The sequence below is a fragment of the Engystomops pustulosus genome, chromosome 1 (genome assembly GCF_040894005.1).
Source record: "Engystomops pustulosus chromosome 1, aEngPut4.maternal, whole genome shotgun sequence".
NCBI lineage: Eukaryota > Metazoa > Chordata > Amphibia > Anura > Leptodactylidae > Engystomops > Engystomops pustulosus.
The window spans coordinates 101,995,357-102,015,164 of record NC_092411.1 but is presented as its reverse complement, the minus strand read 5'-3'; the positions used below and the strand labels follow the sequence as shown (position 1 = coordinate 102,015,164).

Sequence of the window (19,808 nt, the reverse complement as noted above, 5' to 3'; positions counted from 1 at the left end):
CAGGAAACCTACAGCGTCTAATAGCCTCTTGAGGTGGCAAAGCTGGCACCCGACACCCCTCAAGAGAGGAATCCCAAAAGGCCAATACCTGAGGGTCCGGAGGAACTGTTCTGCTATGAACCAATACCTCGTAGCCTCAAGGGATCTCCAGAAATGTTTCCTGGATAAGGGCTATCCATCTGATGTCCTGAGAGAGGCTCATCATTATGCCCTGAACCAGAGGAGACACGAACTATTGGTCCCCAAGAAAAGATCTGATGTTGGACAACAGAAAACGAGGATCATAGGGACATACGATGGATGTCATGATGAAGTGAAAAAGATTCTACGCGATAATTGGAACATCCTGAGGATGGACAAGGACATTGTTGACACCATTGACGCATTCCCCTCTATTACATACAGAAGGGGTCAGAATATAGGGGATAATGTGGTTCAAAGCCACTTGAAACCCCTTACAGGACATAGCACCTGGCTCCCAGACAAGCCCAAAGGGACTTTTCGGTGCAGTGGATGCAAGTCATGCCAGTACATCCGCACCGGTAATATGTTTCAAAGTACTATAACAGGGAGGACTTTCTATATGAAACACTTTTCCAACTGCACAACGAAAGGAGTGGTTTATCTACTCACGTGTCTGTGCCAGATCCAATATGTTGGGCAAACAACCCGTGAAGCGAGAAGGCGATTTAGGGAGCACATCAACGATGTCAAGAATAAAAGAGATACGTCTGTCTCGAGACATATTTGGGAATATCATGAGGGGAACCATAAAATCCTGCGGTTCCAGATTATCGAGGTGGTGGAACCCTCACCCGGAGGGAGGGACTTTGAAAGGAAATTGTCCCAACGGGAATCGAGATGGATCTTCGACCTGGGGACAGTCCAACCGGATGGGTTAAATGAACATATTGCCTATGCTTGTTTCATCTAGACATAGAGGACCCCAATCCCCCAATATCTATTCATGCATGGGTACTTGATGACAAATGGTGACCAACTAGGTCTGGATATGACACCACCAACTCTGTCATTAAGTCATGTAGGGATCCCTACTTATTCGATGGAATCAAAGTACTGTAAATAGTGTAAATAAATATAATAAATATTTTGTTTACTCGATCAACTCTTCGATGGAATCTAAACGCTGTAAATATTGGAAATAAAATTCTGACATCTGACTGTGTCTCTGTGGGATTTCCTATCAGTGACATATCTCTGTGACCTTTGTGATACTTATGTGACTCTGTTACCTCTGTACTTTACCCTTCAATGTGTTTACACCTCCGTTTCGTCCAACCCACAAATGTACTATATGTTGTGGGTTCATTAGGAACCGCGATCAAGTACCTCAAGAAACTCTATCGCGATGTAGCGATGTTATGAGGAGGTGGTAGGATATCTTACCTATAGGACTGCATTGGCTGTCATGCTCCCTAGGATCGGTGTGGGTATCTCCACTGTCGAACTCTGCGGCCCCGGATTGGGTCCCTGAGCTGTGACATGTGGAGTATCCCATCGATCGTCTAGGGGAGTGTCTGGTGACGTCAGGCACCCTGGGACCCGCCCCCCTCCCTCCTTCTAGTGGGCGGTGCTTAATCTTTAAATAGCCCGGGACGCCGGCATCACGCGCGGCCAAACAAATGCCGGCGTATGTCACCATACTAGCGTGACCGATCCCACTGTACTTTAAGTTAGCTAGCAAGCTGACATCAATGCTGAAGGCTAGTTAAGGCAGATGTAGGATAGGGGATCACCATCGTAATAGCCCTCTGATGAACCGCTACTTCAATATACATAGCGGGGAAACGCGTCAGGCATCCATTGACGTATGGTCACAATAGGTGCAGACCCTCGCGTGTGAACTGATCCAAGTGCTAAGCACGGGGGTCTAGCACCACTTGTATTGCAGTTGAATGACCTCCGACACTCATTATGACACTGGCTAATGGGTTAGATGCTGTGTAACCGTACAATACAGCTCGACCATTTGCACACAGTAATGTGTTGGAGGCTACACTACAATAATTGTATGTTTGTCTTGTTCATGTGATAGAATTGTAGGCAGCTCCACTTATAATTTTAAATTGCCCTAATAAAATGTATTACTTTTAATGTCCTTTTGAGATAGTTGTCAATTTAGGTAGTTGGGACATAAACCATCTTTATTTATTAATTATTGTTGTCAAAGGCAATACAAACTTAGCATTGCATAGGCTATAAGAACTTGTTACCAAATTTTTATCACGCAACATACAGATAGTCAATTAATTTAACATCTACTTTGTTACTAAAAAGCAGATAACCACTAAACAGTCAGATACTCAAAAGGAAAAGTTTAATATATGATAACAAGCAGACATAGATGAACATTAAAACATATGAAATAAGGTGTCTGTAATGAAGCTTAATTGACAATCCTTGGTCCCATTACAGCAAAAAATTTTGAAAATCCAATTGTCACAGAGACAGAAACATTTTTCTGGCATTGCTATTATAAAATATCCCTGTTCCGACTTACATACAAATTCAACTTAAGAACAAACCTAAAGAACCTATCTTGGATGTATATACAGGGGACTGCCTGTATATATATTATATATTCATAATATTTTTGGACACATTGTAAAGCTGTTGTTGATCACTTTATTGCTGTACAGTAAGTTTTGAGAGGGAGATGTGGGTTGGCGATAACACATAATACAGGGGCTGTGATTAGGAACCATTAGTACAGTTTGCACAATTTTTCTTCTTCAAGGTAACACTTCCTGCACTGGAAGTGCAAGTGTAGGTGCTTCCGCTTTCCCATTTCTCCTTCTTGATGGTCAGGATACTGACTTTTATATTACTTGTTGCTGTGAATTCTGTGATATCATTTTTATCTTTGTGCCCACCAATCCATGAAATCTTGGTGTCATCCTTAATGAAACTTTTAACCATGCAGACAAGACTCAGTTGGTTGTTGTTCCCGGTTTCCTCGGCTTCTCTTATATGAGGACAGAATAGATATACTGTACCATAGCCCCCCTGCCCCACATCCTCCTCATGCTTTGATGTTTTCACTGTAGAAAAACAAAAAAATATGTTACATTTGTGGCCATTTTACATACATATAGTACTCATATACTTGATACATTCAAGTTCTCTAAGCACCATCTATTTCATTATCCTACCTCTTATTTCTTTGTTGACTTTAAATTTAGATTGTTCATGCTCCACAATACAGGTTAAAGGTTCATCTTTCAATCTGGATGGAGATACAGACACAAAGCTACTTGTTGAAAACAAGCCACTGGATTGCACTGTCATTTCCCGGGAAGCAGTTGTTGTGGTCCCTGCTGTCCATTGGATTTTTACTGGTGTAGGGATATAGCCAGTAGCCAAACATCCAATAGAGATAGTTTCAGATTGCAGATTTGGATTACATTGGATTAAAGGGAAAACATCTGGTTGTTTCATTGATTCTGAAATATAACAAAAACATGAAATTTATTATACAGTGTTTTAATTCAGGTAGTAAAAACACGAACGCAGGTTGTTGTTTTGCAGCTCTGTTCCATTAAAGTGAATGGAGCTAAGCTACAGTGCCACACACTACCAGTGATGCTGTGCATATCCTAAGGATGAGGCTGTGCATATCCTATGGATGAGGCTGTGCATATTCTAAGGATGAGGCTGTGCATATCCTAAGGAAGAGGCTGTGCATATCCTAAGGAAGAGGCTGTGCATATCCTAAGGATGAGGCTGGGCATATCCTAATGGTGAGGCTGGGCATATCCTAAGGATGAGGCTGGGCATATCCTAAGGATGAGGCTGGGCATATCCTAAGGATGAGGCTGGGTATATCCTAAGGATGAGGCTGGGCATATCCTAAGGATGAGGCTGGGCATATCCTAATGGTGACCCTGGGCATATCCTAAGGATGAGCCTGGGCATATCCTAAGGATGAGGCTGGGCATATCCTAAGGATGAGTCTGGGCATATCCTTAGGATGAGGCTGTGCATATCCTATGGGGGAAGCTGTGCATATCCTATGGGGGAGGCTGTGCATATCCTAAGGATGAGGCTGGGCATATCCTAAGGATGAGGCTGGGCATATCCTAAGGATGAGGCTGTGCATATCCTAAGGATGAGGCTGTGCAGGGCCGCATCTGCCATGAGGCGGGATGAAAATCCCGCTTCAGGCGGCAGATGACAAACCACCGAAGTAAGCGGCGCAGAGTGGCGCAGATAGACAGATTGACGCTGCGCCGCTCTGCATACACAGATGCCATAGACGTGCCAGCGGCAGCTCTATTACTCAGGTAAGCTCTATTCCCGTGGAGGATCCAGGCGGCGTGTGATGACGTTATCACTTGCAGCCTGTGTTCCTGCACTGAGCCGGGAGCCGGGAGCTGTCAGAGAACAACAGTGTCGGCGTGGGAAACACAGGTGAGTATTAGTTTCTTTTTTTCCTTCTGCTGGCCATGTTCAACATGTTTAGGGCTGTGCATAATGAAACTAGGGAGGGAGAAAGCTGCATTTGGAGTCCGGGTTTTAATTAAACTGGGGGAGTAGGAGGGATTTTTAAGGGGTACAGTGTGTGACTAAACTGGGTAAGGGGCTGTATATGTGGCCATATCTGAATTAAACTGGTGGTTATGGGGTACTGTATGTAATTACACTGGGGGTCTGAATCTGTCTATAGGGACAGAACTTAAACTAGGGTTATCTGAATATAGGGGGGCTCTATATTCAACAGGTGCCAAAATATGATTTAACTGGGGAGTGAGTGGATATGGGGTGCTATATATTAATGTTTAAGGTGGCACTCTTTAATTATAGTATAGTATATGTTTGCAAATTAGAGGGGGCTATATATATTAATTAATTAATTAATTAATTATGCTGCCGCTTTATATAAATTCATTAGGGAGCTTTATGTAAATAAATAACAGTGGGATGTATATTAATTAAATGACAATATATTATTGAGGTTGCGTTCACATATATTAGTACTGTTTTTTGACACTTCTTATAAGTAAAAGCATGTGTTTTGCTTTGTTAATGTTCAATACTAATGTTAAAAGGGGACACAAATGCTATTGCTTATATAATTAACTTTTATGTATATGTAGTGATGAGTTTTGTACAATATATTTTTTTAGATTTCAAAACACAATGCAAATGTTTTATGGGAATGAAGCGTTAGGGGGCTATATATTAATTAAGGGTTCTGTATATGATGTATATGTAATAATTTATCAGGGGGTGCTATATCTAATCAGTTTAGGGGAACCCTGTATATATAATAGCAGGGAGTGCTGTAAATACTTGAATTTATTCTTGAGGGCTTTATGTTGGAAAATTAATTTATTACAATATTTATTTAATTTATTCAGGGGGAATCTAGTATACAAACGGTCCCCTACTTAAGCACACCCGACTTACAGACGACCCCTAGTTACAAATGGACCCCTGGATGTTGGTAATTTTATTTACTTTTGCCTTAGGCTACAATAAACAGCTGTAACAGATATTACAAGTGTCTGTAATGAAGATTTATTATTACTCCTGGTTCTGATGACAACCCAACATCCAATTAAAATCCAATTGTCACAGAGACCAAAAAAAATTTGTCCGGGGCTACAGTAGTAAAATATACAGTTTAGACTGTTTAAACATAAAAAATCTACTTAAAAACAAACCTACAGAACCGATCTTGTACATAACCCCGTGGACTGCCTGTATGCTATAATACTTTAGGAGGGCCACACACAGTGTGTGTTCTATATATGGGGGACAGTGTGGTCAGTTGTGATGTGAGGGGTATACATATTTTAGAAGCACTGTTATCCAGGTGACAAACTGTAAGTGACTGTGGTATTTTATAGGCACAGTGTGGAGAGCAGAGCTGAATACATCTGGCTGTGATTTCAACAGTGATAAACCATGGTTGGGAGAAGTCGTATGGAAGTCACCTTCAACATTATCACTTGTAAGGTACTAAATGCCACTAATTGTTATCAATTGTTAGTAATGTTGACAGCGTTTTTCTGATCAGATTGTTGTAGCCAAAAGCAATAGGAGACCAGGGGTTAGGGTTTTTATTATTTGGGGGGGGGGGCGTCATTTCATTTTCCGCCTCAGGCAGCAAATAGGCCAGAATCGGCCCTGAGGCTGTGCATATCCTATGCCTGCAATTACCTACATTGGTGATTACACTTACACCTACACTATTGATAGCAGGCAGTACACCTACACTGGTGATTGCAGGCACTACTTACAGAGGTGATTGCAGGCAGTACACCTACATGGGTGACTCCAAACAGTACACCTACACTGGTGATTGTAGTCAATACACTTACACTGGTGATTGCAGGCAGTACACTTACACTGGTGATTACAGGCAATACACTTACACTGGTGATTACAGGCAGTGCACTTACACTGGTGATTTCAGGCAGTACACCTACACTAGTTATTACAGCCAGTACACCTACACTAGTGATTGCAGGCAGCACATCTACATTGGTAATTACAGGTAGTACACCTACACTAGTGATTACAGGCAATACACTTACACTGGTGAATGCAGGCAGTACACCTACACTAGTGATTACAGGCAATACACTTACACTGGTGAATGCAGGCAGTACACCTACACTAGTTATTGCAGCCAGTACACCTACCCTAGTGATTACAGGCAGCACATCTACATTGGTAATTACAGGTGGTACACCTACACTAGTGATTGCAGGCAGTACACCTACTCTGGTGATTGCAAGCAGTACACCTACAGAAGTGATTGCAGGCAGTACACCTACACTGGTGATTGCAAGCAGTACACCTACAGAAGTGATTGCAGGCAGTACACCTATATGGGTGACTGCAGACAGTACACCTATACTGGTGATTACAGGCAATACACCTACACTAGTGATTGCAGGCAGAACACCTACACTGGTGATTGCAGGCAATACACCTACATGGGTGACTGCAGACAGTACACCTACACTGGTGATTACAACCAGCACACCTACACTAATAATTGCAGGCAGTACACTTACATTGGTGATTACAGGCAGTACTCTTACACTGGTGAATGCACTGTTGATTTCAGGCAGTACACTAGTGAATGCAGGCAGTACACCTACACTGCTGATTGTTGGCAGTACACTTACACTGGTGAATGCAGACAGTACACCTATACTACTGATTGCAGGCAGTACACCTACTACACCTATTACAACCAGCACACCTACACTGGTGAATGCAGGCAATACACTTACACTGGTGATAACAGGCAGTACACTTACACTGGTGAATGCAGGCAGTACACCTACACTGGTTATTGCAGCCAGTACACCTACCCTAGTGATTGCAGGCAGAACACCTACAGAGGTGATTGCAGGCAGTACTCCTACATGGGTGACTGCAGACAGTACACCTACACTGGTGATTACAACAAGCACACCTACACTAGTGATTACAGGCAGTACACCTACACTAGTGAATACAGGCAGCACACCTACACTGGTGATTGCAGGCAGAACACCTACAGAGGTGATTGCAGGCAGTACTCCTACATGGGTGACTGCAGACAGTAAACCTACACTGGTGATTACAGCCAGCACACCTACACTAATGATTGCAGGCAGTACAATTACACTGGTGAATGCAGGCAGTACACTTACAGTGGTGATTGCAGCCAGTACACCTACACTAGTGATTGCAGGCAGTACACCTACAGTGGTGATTACAGGCAGTACACTTAAACTAGTGGTTACAACCAGCACTACTACACTAGTGACTGCAGGCAGTACACTTACACTGGTGAATGCAGGCAATATACCTACACTGGTAATTGAAGGCAGTGCACCTGCAATGGTGATTGCGAGCAGTACACCTACACTGGTGAATTCAGGCAATACAACTACATTGGTGAATGCAGGCAGTACACTTACACTGGTGAATGCAGGCAATGCAACTACATTGGTGAATGCAGGCAGTACACTTACACTGGTGAATGCAGGCAATACAACTACATTGGTGAATGCAGGCAGTACACTTACACTGGTGAATGCAGGCAATACAACTACATTGGTGAATGCAGGCAGTACACCTACACTGGTGAATGCAGGCGATACAACTACATCGGTGATTGCAGACAGTACACCTACAGTGGTGATTGCTGGCAGTACACCTACAGTGGTGATTGTAGGCAGTACACCTACACTAGCGATTGCAGGCAGTACACTTACAGTGGAAATTACAGGCAGTACACTTACATTTGTGAATGCAGACAGTACACCAACATGGGTGGCTGCAGACAGTACACCTACACTGGTGATTACAACCAGCAGAACTTCACAAGTGATTGCAGGCAGTACACTTACACTGGTGATTGGGAGCAGTACAACTACACTGGTAATTGCTGGCAGTACACTCGGGCCCCTTCCACACTTGCGTTGCAGATCACGTCAGAGTTTGATCAGGGAGCGATCAGGGTTTGGTCAGTTAAAAACGCACATTTTGCATCAGAGTGCAATCAGTGCGTCAGAGTTTGTTCAGTGCCTCAGTTTTTCATGCACGTTTTCAATGCAATTTCAGTGCAATTTCAATGCGTTTTTCACGCGCAGAAAATGCGCGTGAAATGGACTCAGGACTGAACTCTATCTTTTCTATGGCAATTGATGCGTGAAAAACGCATTGCACTTGCAAGTGTCTCAGAGTGCAATGCGTTTTTGATGCATCTCCATAGACTTGTATGGTGCGTTTTTCAGGCGCGTGACTTGCAAACGTAGAGCATGTCGAGATTTAAACGCGCGTCAAAAAAAAATGCAAGTCTGAAAAGACCCATTGGTAACAATGGGTCAGAGTGCAATGCAAGTTCTGCGCGTCAAAAGCACGCGCAGAAAACGCGCGAGAAAAATGCAAGTGTGAAAGGGGCCTTACACTGGTGATTTCAGGAAGTACACCTACAGCGGTGATTGCAGGCAGTAGACCTACACAAGTTATTGCACCCAGTACACCTACATTGATGATTACAGGCAGCACATCTACACTGGTGATTATGTGCAGTATACCAGCACTGGTGAATGCAGGCAATACAATTACAAAGGTGATTGTAGGCAGTACAACTACATTGGTAATTGCAACCATTGTAGCCACTGCACCCATGCAGGTGATTGCAGCCAGAACAGCCAACCTGGTGATTATAGCCAGTTCACCTATGTAGGTTATTGCAACCATTTGCAACACTGGTGATTGCAGCAAGTATACCTACACTGGTGATTCCTACCCGTACCCCTATGCTGGTGATTGGAGCCAATGCACCCACGCAGGTGATTACAGCCAGTGCAGCCATGCTGGTGATTACAGCAATTGCACCTATGAAGGTGATTGCAGCCAATACATCTACACTATTGATTACAGCCACTGCATCCATCCAGGTCATTGAAGCCAGTGCACCCATGATTGTAACCAATACACCTACACTGGTTATTGTAGCCAGAGCACCCATGCAGGTGTGGCAGCCAGTGTACCTACATTGCTGATTGCAGCCAGTGCAGTTATGCATGTGATAGCAGCCACTAAATCTACACTTGTGATTACAGCCACTGCACCCATGCTGGTAATTGCAGGTAGGGCACCTACACTGGTGATTGCAACCAATACACACTCACTGGTTATTGCAGGCAGTGCACCTATGCTGGTGATTACAGGCAGTGCACCTATGCTGGTGATTACAGGCAGTGCACCTATGCTGGTGATTACAGGCAGTGCACCTATGCTGGTGATTGCAGCCAGTGCACCTACACGGGTGATTGCAGCCAGTGCACCTACACGGGTGATTGCAGCCAGCGCACCTACACGGGTGATTGCAACCAATACACCTACACTGGTGATTACAGCCACTGCACCCATGCTGGTAATTGCAGGTAGGGCACCTACACTGGTGATTGCAGCCAGTGCACATTCACTGGTAATTGCAGGCAGTGCACCTATGCTGGTGATTACAAGCAGTACATCTATGCTGCTGATTACAGCCAGTGCACATACACGAGTGATTGCAGCCAGTGCACCTACACGGGTGATTGCAGCCAGTGCACCTACACGGGTGATTGCAACCAATACACCTACACTGGTGATAACAGCCACTGCACCCATGCTGGTAATTGCAGGTAGGGCACCTACACTGGTGATTGCAACCAATACACATTCACTGGTGATTGCAGGCAGTGCACCTATGCTGGTGATTACAGGCAGTACAACTATGCTGGTGATTGCAGCCAGTGCACATACATGGGTGATTGCAACCAATACACCTACACTGGTGATTACAGCCATTGCACCCATGCAGGGGATTACAGCCACTGCACCCATGCTGGTGATTTCAAGTGGGGTACCTACACTGGTGATTGCATCCAATACATCTGCACTACTGATTACAGCCAATGCACCCATGTAGGTGATTACAGCCACTGCACCTGATTGCAGGTGGGGTACCTACACTGGTGATTGTAGTCAATTAACCTACAAAGGTGATTACAGCCACTGCACCCATCCAGGTGATTGCAGGTGGGGCATCTACACAGGTGATTGCCGTCAACACACCTACACTGATGATTACAGCCACTGCAATCATGCAGTTGATTTGTAGCCAATATACCTACACTGGTGATTACAGCCAGCGCACCTAAGTGGGTGATTACAGTCAGTGCACCTATGCTGGTGATTACAGGCAGTGCACCTATGCTGGTGATTACAGGCAGTGCACCTATGCTGGTGATTACAGGAGTGCACCTATGCTGGTGATTGCAGCCAGTGCACATACACGGGTGATTGCAGCCAGTGCACCTACACGGGTGATTGCAGCCAGCGCACCTACACGGGTGATTGCAACCAATACACCTACACTGGTGATTACAGCACTGCACCCATGCTGGTAATTGCAGGTAGGGCACCTACACTGGTGATTGCAACCAATACACATTCACTGGTAATTGCAGGCAGTGCACCTATGCTGGTGATTACAGGCAGCACAACTATGCTGGTGATTGCAGCCAGTGCACATACACGGGTGATTGCAGCCAGTGCACCTACACGGGTGATTGCAACCAATACACCTACACTGGTGATTACAGCCACTGCACCCATGCTGGTAATTGCAGGTAGGGCACCTACACTGGTGATTGCAACCAATACACATTCACTGGTGATTGCAGGCAGTGCACCTATGCTGGTGATTACAGGCAGTACAACTATGCTGGTGATTGCAGCCAGTGCACATACACGGGTGATTGCAACCAATACACCTACACTGGTGATTACAGCCATTGCACCCATGCAGGGGATTACAGCCACTGCACCCATGCTGGTGATTTCAGGTGGGGTACTTACACTGGTGATTGCATCCAATACATCTACACTACTGATTACAGCCAATGCACCCATGTAGGTGATTACAGCCACTGCACCTGATTGCAGGTGGGGTACCTACACTGGTGATTGTAGTCAATTAACCTACAAAGGTGATTACAGCCACTGCACCCATCCAGGTGATTGCAGGTAGGGCATCTACACAGGTGATTGCCGTCAACACACCTACACTGATGATTACAGCCACTGCAACCATGCAGTTGATTTGTAGCCAATATACCTACACTGGTGATTACAGCCAGCGCACCTAAGCGGGTGATTACAGGCCTTGCACCCATGCTGGTGATTGTGGCCGGTGCACCCATGCTGGTGATTGGGGCCAGTACACCTACATGGGTGATTACAGCCATTGCTTTATTGCTGGTGATTTCAGCTAGTACACCCACACTGGTGATTGCGGCCAGAGCACCCATGCTGGTGATTGTGGCCAGTACACCTACACGGGTGATTGCAGCTATATCTATTTTGGTGATTGCGGACAATATCTACTTATTGGTGTTTGTCTCAAAACCCCAATACTTGTTTTTGCAGCTACTGTCCCTATAGATGTAAATATTAATTGCAGCCAGCAAACCTATACTAATTATTGTCTCCACTACAGGTACAAAGGTGGTTGACCGCAGTATGGAAATATTGTCTGCAATTACCAGTATGGGCGGTGAGGTTTGAATCCCCAGTTTGTAAACTCATACTGTTGTTAGGGGTGATAGCACCTAGCACACTTATAATGGTGAATGTAACCATTGCCTCTTTACTGGTGATTGCCCCAATCTACCATATTGGTAAGTGATGCCAGGGCTGGCACTAAGAAATGTCTGCAAGAAATAAACTTATAAAATCCTGTAATGAAATACTAATATGCCTGTACAATGACAAGCTGCTTACAAGCAATGTAGCATATAGGGGGAATATATTTATATATATATATATATATATATATATGTGTGTATATGTATATATATATATATATATATATATATATATATATATATATATATATATATATATATATATGAGCAGTTAACCAATATTTAGAAAGCACGATTCCTTCTAGAAATCAATGGAAGATGGAATTAGACACTGCAACATACAATCATTATAGTGGTAAGGTCAGTCTATGATGTATAACTATACCAATTCCAATGACCTTAGATGCAGTAGTGTAAGAAAAGAAGGATTTGTAAAACACAGTGAGATTACCACTTCGATCCCAATTACTTCTTGTCCCATTATGGAGTGTACGGAGGAAGGGTTGATAAGTCTGCATTGGCAATGGTAGATACAATAAAAATAGAGGGATCTCTAGCACTTAGCACTTAAATTTATATATTATAAGTAACTTTATATATTATTGGTGCACACCGCTCTATGGTATGCCAATTTAATGTGCTGTAGGTACAGCCAGGTATCTTCACGTATGTCCTCTACACAAAACCCATGTTAATATTAATATACCAAGCATTGACATCAATCTATACCATGCCTCTACTATTTATCATTCAAGAATCATACTATATTAATAATGAATACAGTGCAGAATTAGCTATATTGCAACTGTAAAATTGTAATCTAGAAGGAGTTTCTCAATATTTTTTTACAGTCCCTGTTCATACAACTCCAATTGAATGATCATACATTATTAAGGGCAGTGCAATAAGCCCTACAACCATGGAAATTCTTGTAGTATTCTGTCTTGCACTATTAGGCATGAGCCATAAGTAGATAAAGCATATGGTAGAGACATAGTCCATCAACAAACTAAAGATCATTGTCATAAAATGTGTTATACAAAATACTTGTTAAAAGCGATACAAATAGTTACTTTGTCATTGAGAAGGACAGTTAGACAGGGCAGAGGCCTCTATAGAAGAGCTGATGATGATAGTAATACTTACATTTACTATCTGGAGTAAATGTCCAGATGACCACAGTGAGATAAACATGATCCCACAACCCAGGGCAACCTTCTGTTGTGTGTCAACCTGTGAGTTGGTCCTACAAGAATGAGTAAAGCTACAAAAAACATTCAGAAACTGCATTTCCTGTTTTGTTTATTTATTTGTTTCTAAGGAAATGCAACTTTCAAGAAAAACGTTTTCAGATTGTAACATTTTTCAGCTACTCCAAGGTTATTGCAGGCCCCAATAAGTTATCATGCAGAAGCTAAAGTACTGGTTGAAAGTAATGTATCAACAATATGTGCCTTTTATATTTAAACAAGGTTTTTATTCTATGTGTATTTTATTTTAGAAAGTCTGGAATGTATTTTTATTACCATCCACCTCTTGATATTCCAGTTTATATCTGAGCCTCTACAGAAGACATAATAATAGGCAGACATATTCTGTGTTCTACAGCTCTTCTTTTTCGTTCCTGTTTTTAGAAATGTGTATGCACTGATGTGTTATTTCTTATTATGGATTTACATCTTGTGCAGGAATACCAGTAACTACAGGCAGTCCCCGGGTTACGTACAAAATAGGGTCCGGAGGTTTGTTCTTAAGTTGAATTTGTATGTAAGTCGAAACTGTATATTTTATAATTGTAGATGCAGACAAAAAATTTTTTGGCCCCAGTGACAATAGGAGTTTAAACATTTTTTGCTGTAATTGGACCGAGGATTATAGTAAAGCATCCAGAAAGCTTCACCAGAGGTCAGAGGGGTCTGTCTGTAACTATGGGTTGTCTGTAAGTCGGGTGTCCTTATGTAGGGGACCGCCTGTACTTAGAACTGTAACTTTTCATTTGTAGAAATGCATTATTGATGGATCCCCATAGAGCATGGATCCCTCTATAGGACATTTTTCAAATAGTGTTAAAAAATGCATGTCTGACTAAACCTATTCTATAACCTATCTAAGGTTTTCTTTTTTATCTCTTATATTTGTGACTTTTTGGCACATTTGCATATTTGCGGCCATGCACTCTGCCAGCCAGGGCACACTATGATGTAGTAGCGGTTTTGCTGCTGATTACACGTCTTTGCCGGCTGTTACAACAGAGAGAAGAAAGAAGAGGAGCCACAGAGACGGGAGCATGAGTATGTAAATTTATTTTTTTATGTGCTGGGCAAACTGGGGGCTGGCTGGCTATATACTACATGGCGGCTGGCTATATACTAAAGGGGACTGGCTGGCTGTATACTAAAGGGGGCTGGTTGGCTGTATACTAAAGGGGGTTGGTTGTCTGTATACTAAATGGGGCTGGCTGGCTGTATTCTCAAGGGGGCTTGCTGGCTATATACTGGGAGGCTGTGTGTAATGCATTTCCAACCCTCGGCTTATGCTTGAGTCAATAGGTTTTCACAGTTTTTGGTGGTAAAATTAGGGGCCTCGGCTTATACTCGGGTCAGCTTAGACTCGAGTATATATGGTAGTTTGGAAAAAAGAAGAGAAAAGACAGCAACCCATATAACTTCTAATAGTGTGGAGGATGCACGCAACCCAGGATCCTGGTGAACAGTGTCCGAGATACTCACAAAACAAGATGAGGCTACATCATCCAATGAAATTAAAGAAGGCACTAAGCCTTTATTCACAAGAGCATAGAAAAAGCAGCAACATTTCGATTCACCATGAATCTGTGTCCCAAAGTTACATGGTGAATTGAAATGTTGCTGCTTTCTCTATGCTCCTGTGAATAAAGGCTTAGTGCCTTCTTCAATTTCATTGGATGCTGTAGCCTCTTCTTGTTTTATGGTAGTTTGCTAGTTTTTGAGAAGAGAGGGTTAAAGCTATAATGTCTTCTCTAGGCTTTTCGGAAGACAGATGTTCTTCTACTAATACACAGTCTGTACATGATGAACCCAAGATGCAGCTGAACAATGAAAATTAACACTTTTTGATTGTAATTCAGAATAAAATGAGTGTTTTTTCTTTTCAGACTGTTAACATGAAAAAGTCACAAAATAATAAGTTTGCTATAAATTATAGGCAAAATGTGTTAAGTGTTTGTCCACTTCTCAACAAAATTTTTGCTGCATCATCAATGGACCATTGGTTTATACTGTGACTGATCACTTACAGAACAGTCTAGGCAAGTGGCTGCAATGCTTGGTCTCAGCTTCCATGATCTTCTGAGCAACGCATGCGACTTCTTGTCAGTCAGATCAGGTGTCTTTAAATGGGAGAGAATAACTGCTTTATGGGCATCACTTAAGTAATTTTATTGTATAGGTGTGTGTCTTCTTCAGGTATCAGATATTTTTCATCTGAGTTTTCATAATGGTTGACCTTCTTTCCAGATCTGTCCATTCTTTATAAATAAGTACAGTTATGTAGGCATGTTCTGGAAATAGCAAGCTTTTATTTCTGCCAGACCCTGAAAATTCGATCTTGTATGGACATTGATTCTTCTGTCTCTTACAGTGAGGCTACTACTTATCTTCTGGTGAGATATTCTGGGACTTGTGGATCCTTGGAATTTGCGTAAGGCACGGTTTTGTCAATTTGTCTTTTAGTTGGCCTAGTTTACTGCACCAAATTTAGGCGCACCAACTTTTTGGTGCACTGCCTTTTTTTGCTGTGACGCGACATGGCCCTTTGTACTAGTTGAAAAAGTGTAAAATAAAATTGTCTAAAAATATATCTGTGAATAAGCCATTGTACTTTAGATAACCCGTTTAGAATGTTGAAATGATATTTATATGCAAATGAGCATGTCTTTGGTGTGGACCTTGACATCAAGTACACCTGCTCTTATCCTTGATCTATAGATCATCCTTGATTAATACTGCCCCACTCCCCCTTGGCCAGGAAACTTGGCCAGCGGTGTACTGAAATAATAATTTGCATATAAATAAAAAAGACACAGACTTGCTTATGATGGAGGATAGTTTATATCAGGATTCAGGATCCGTTAAACCACTGGACCACTGGAGGTGGTACTAGCCGACACCTGGGACTGGAGTCTAAGTGGCATCAGGTCTTCACCAGAGCCCGCTGCAAAGTGGGATGGACTTGCTGCGGCAGTCCAGTACCACCAGGTCATTCCACAGGAGCGACTAGCCCGCGGTGGCAGCCGAGTTCAAGGTACCTTAGCAGGAGGCAGTCTCGGGGTCAGGTCCAGGCACAGGGTCAGGGCAGGCGACAGATATGCAACATCAAGTCCAATCCGGGGTCACAAGTACACAGGAATGCAGGACATGGGAACTCAGGAGCAGGAATGCAGGATACACGGGTAGACACAGGAGACACAGGAATGCAGGTATATCGCTGGGGAGCTTTCTCTAAGGTTGTGAGGCACATAGATCCGGCAGGCAAGACAGGAAGGGGCTGGGAATTTATAAAGAAGGGCATCTGGCCAGCGGCAATAATCGGTGTGCAGGCCTTTTAAATCTGACAGTGCCGGCGCGCGCACCCCAGTGAGTGCAGCGGCCCGCATGCAGGTACACGGGATCGCCTCCGACCCGAGACAAGGGTCGCAGGAGAACCCGTGACTGTTTACTTACAAAGCCTTCTTCTTAGTTTAACCCCTTAACGCTCTGCGCCGTAGCTCTACGGCGCAGAGGTATAAGGAGTGTATGAAGAGGGCTCACGGGCTGAGTCCTCTTCATACAAAGGTGGGGGTTTTTGCATATTGCAGAAAACCCCCACCGCTAATAACCCCTCCGTTGCCGCCGGCAAATACGTGATCGGTTGCCATGGTAGCCTCGGGTCTTCTTTTGACACGAGGCTACATGGCTTCTGCATATCCATTACAATGAGCCTGTGGCTCATTGTAATGTATAGTGTGCAGAAATGCCATATACTGCGATACAGAAGTATTGCAGTATATGGTAGGAACGATCTGACCATCTAGGGTTAATGTACCCTAGATGGTCTAAAAAATAGTGAAAAAAAAAGTTTAAAAAATAAAAAAAATTAATAAAATATTAAAAATTCAAATCAGCCCCCTTTCCCTAGAACTGATATAAAACATAATAAAAATGGTTACGGCCGGCGGTGACCTCCGAGACGGGAAATGGCGCCCAAATGTCCGAAATGCGACTTTTACACCTTTTTATATCACATAAAAAATTGAATAAAAAATGATAAATATGTCGCACAGACCTTAAAATGGTAGCAACGAAAACATCAGCTCATTTCGCAAAAAATGACCCCTCACACATCTCCGTGCACCAAAGTATGAAAAAGTTATTAGCTTCAGAAGATGGCAAAAATTTTTTTTCTTTTTTGTACACATTCGTTTAATTTTTGAAAATGTATTAAAACACAATAAAACCTATATAAATTTGGTATCACCACGATCGCACCGAACCAAAGAATAAAGTAGGCATGTTATTTGGAGCGAAGAGTGAAAGTCGTAAAAACTGAGCCCACAAGAACGTGATGCGTGCGTTTTTTTTTTCAATTTTTCCACATTTGGAATTTTTTTTCAGCTTCGCAGTACGCAGCATGTTAAAATAAATAACATTACAGGAAAGTAAAATTTGTTACGCACAAAATAAGCCCTCACACAGGTCTGCACACGTAAAAATGAAAAAGTTATGGATTTTTTAAGGTGGGGAGCGAGAAATGAGCGAAAAAAACCTGCGTCCTTAAGGGGTTAAATGTGACCAGGAATCTGACAGATCTTGGGTAAAGCATGGGTACAAGATGAATATGGCTAAAGAAAGACATGCTTTTTTGAATATTTGGTTACCATTAAAATGAATACATAAGGACCACATATTATAACTTTTATGCTACTTATTGATCTCTCAAATAATTTGGAGTAAATTTTTCAATTTTTATTTTTATGATTAGTATTTATTTACATATATACAATACATGGTAACAATATCTGCATTTTTGTTCAAAAACAATATGTTATATTAATGAAAACTTTGCTAAAGAGCACCCTTTTAAAGTGTTAAGTACAATTTCTATTTTTCATCCAAAAGAAAAAGTGGCATTTTGGTGTTATTTTTTGAGCATTATGTTTGACATAGTAGAAACATACATTTAATATATTATACTTTAACTCCTCTGTATATGAGCTGAGAAGTGATGCTATCACTACATTTTAAAACATAAGGTTGTCTTGTTTTAGAGATTTTTGTAGATCAGTTAGACTCTCACTGTATCACAGAATCCAGGACAGTTACAAATTGTTCATCGTGTTGGTCAAACTGGAGAACTCTGGATATGAACCATTTAACCTATAAAAAACATGGTTAGAGGCCATGAATTAGTGTGAATTTCACTCACATTGAAATGTATTATAAGAAATCAACTTTATTACTAAGATAAATTGAAAAGTGAAAAAAACATGAAGCACCAGAGGCGGCACTCAGAGCCCTTTCTGTGAACACCCGGGCTATCGCCCAGCACACCAGACAGAACTCAAAGAATCTTCCTGCAGTTGCAAGCCACTTAAAAGATGCTGTTTTCAGACATATTTTGATACTTGCTTCTCTACTTCGAACTGTAGGAATAGGGAGAATGAGTAGACAGGGCCGAATTATCTTTGGAGGATTCTCTGTGTACAGTGGGACGCTGGAAAGAAACTAAAGTGATGCAAATTTTCCATCTTGCTACTGTGTTGCTGTCCTCAGGAGGCCAATCTGATTGAAAGTTGTTGAAGAACACGGAGCAATAACTTACTGCTTTAATTTTTGGTTGGCACCTCATGATAAATAAGGGGGGTTTGGGTTGCAGTTTGGGCACTCGGTCGCTAAAAGGTTCGACATCACTGCACTAGGAGATGTGCGGTAACATGGCACGTAGTGTCATTGGTGGATGAGCACCACACAATCACTGATGGCAATTCTAAGAGACTGCATGGACCTTTGCAGCCTGGACATACGGCTCATGCTTGGGGCAGTCAAACAGCTTAGTGGTAAATTCATTGTACTGTACATGTTACTTTGTTTTTAGTAAAAAAATTATTTTGGCAATTGTATTTGAAATTGGTAATTCTTGAAATTTGCAATGCTCTGTCTGTCAGATTGATAGTGAGAATTAGATACTAACATCAACCTGATCTATGCTTTATGCTAGCATAATTTTTCAAACACAATATTTTTATTTCAGATAAACCTATAAGCAATTTTTAAGGAATTTCCTAAAACACCTTTTCAAAGGATCAATGCAGTTTCCAATGGGATTTTAAAAGCCTTTATCTTATAAATCCTGCATATATCACCTCCATTTCAAAACTACACTTCTCAATCAATCCAAAACAGTATTTAAGACGTTTGTTAACCATTTAAAGGGATTGGCCATAAATTACTAATTCCTTACCAATACTAATCCCCAGAAATAGTTGATTAGCTGCTTAGCCACCTTGTAGCTTGAATAATGGCTTTGTTTTGTTGTAAAGATTGGTACAGTTGTGTTTATACCAAAAATGTATGGGTTTTTAACTGTTTTGTAACAGATTTTAATCTTTTTGATAAGTTT

The 19,808-nt window shown here is 42.1% G+C and overlaps 1 gene segment (V, D, J or C); it reads right to left on the bottom strand.

Annotated features, from left to right (window-relative positions):
- The window catches only part of LOC140118392 (immunoglobulin heavy constant mu-like), a 35,316-nt gene extending 21,897 nt beyond the window's left edge, over window positions 1–13,419 (bottom strand). Inside the window, 4 exon segments of the C gene segment in view lie at window positions 128–254; window positions 2,719–3,062; window positions 3,174–3,464; window positions 13,320–13,419. Coding sequence covers window positions 128–254; window positions 2,719–3,062; window positions 3,174–3,459 — 757 coding nt within the window.
- Between the last annotated feature and the right edge of the window lie 6,389 nt (window positions 13,420–19,808).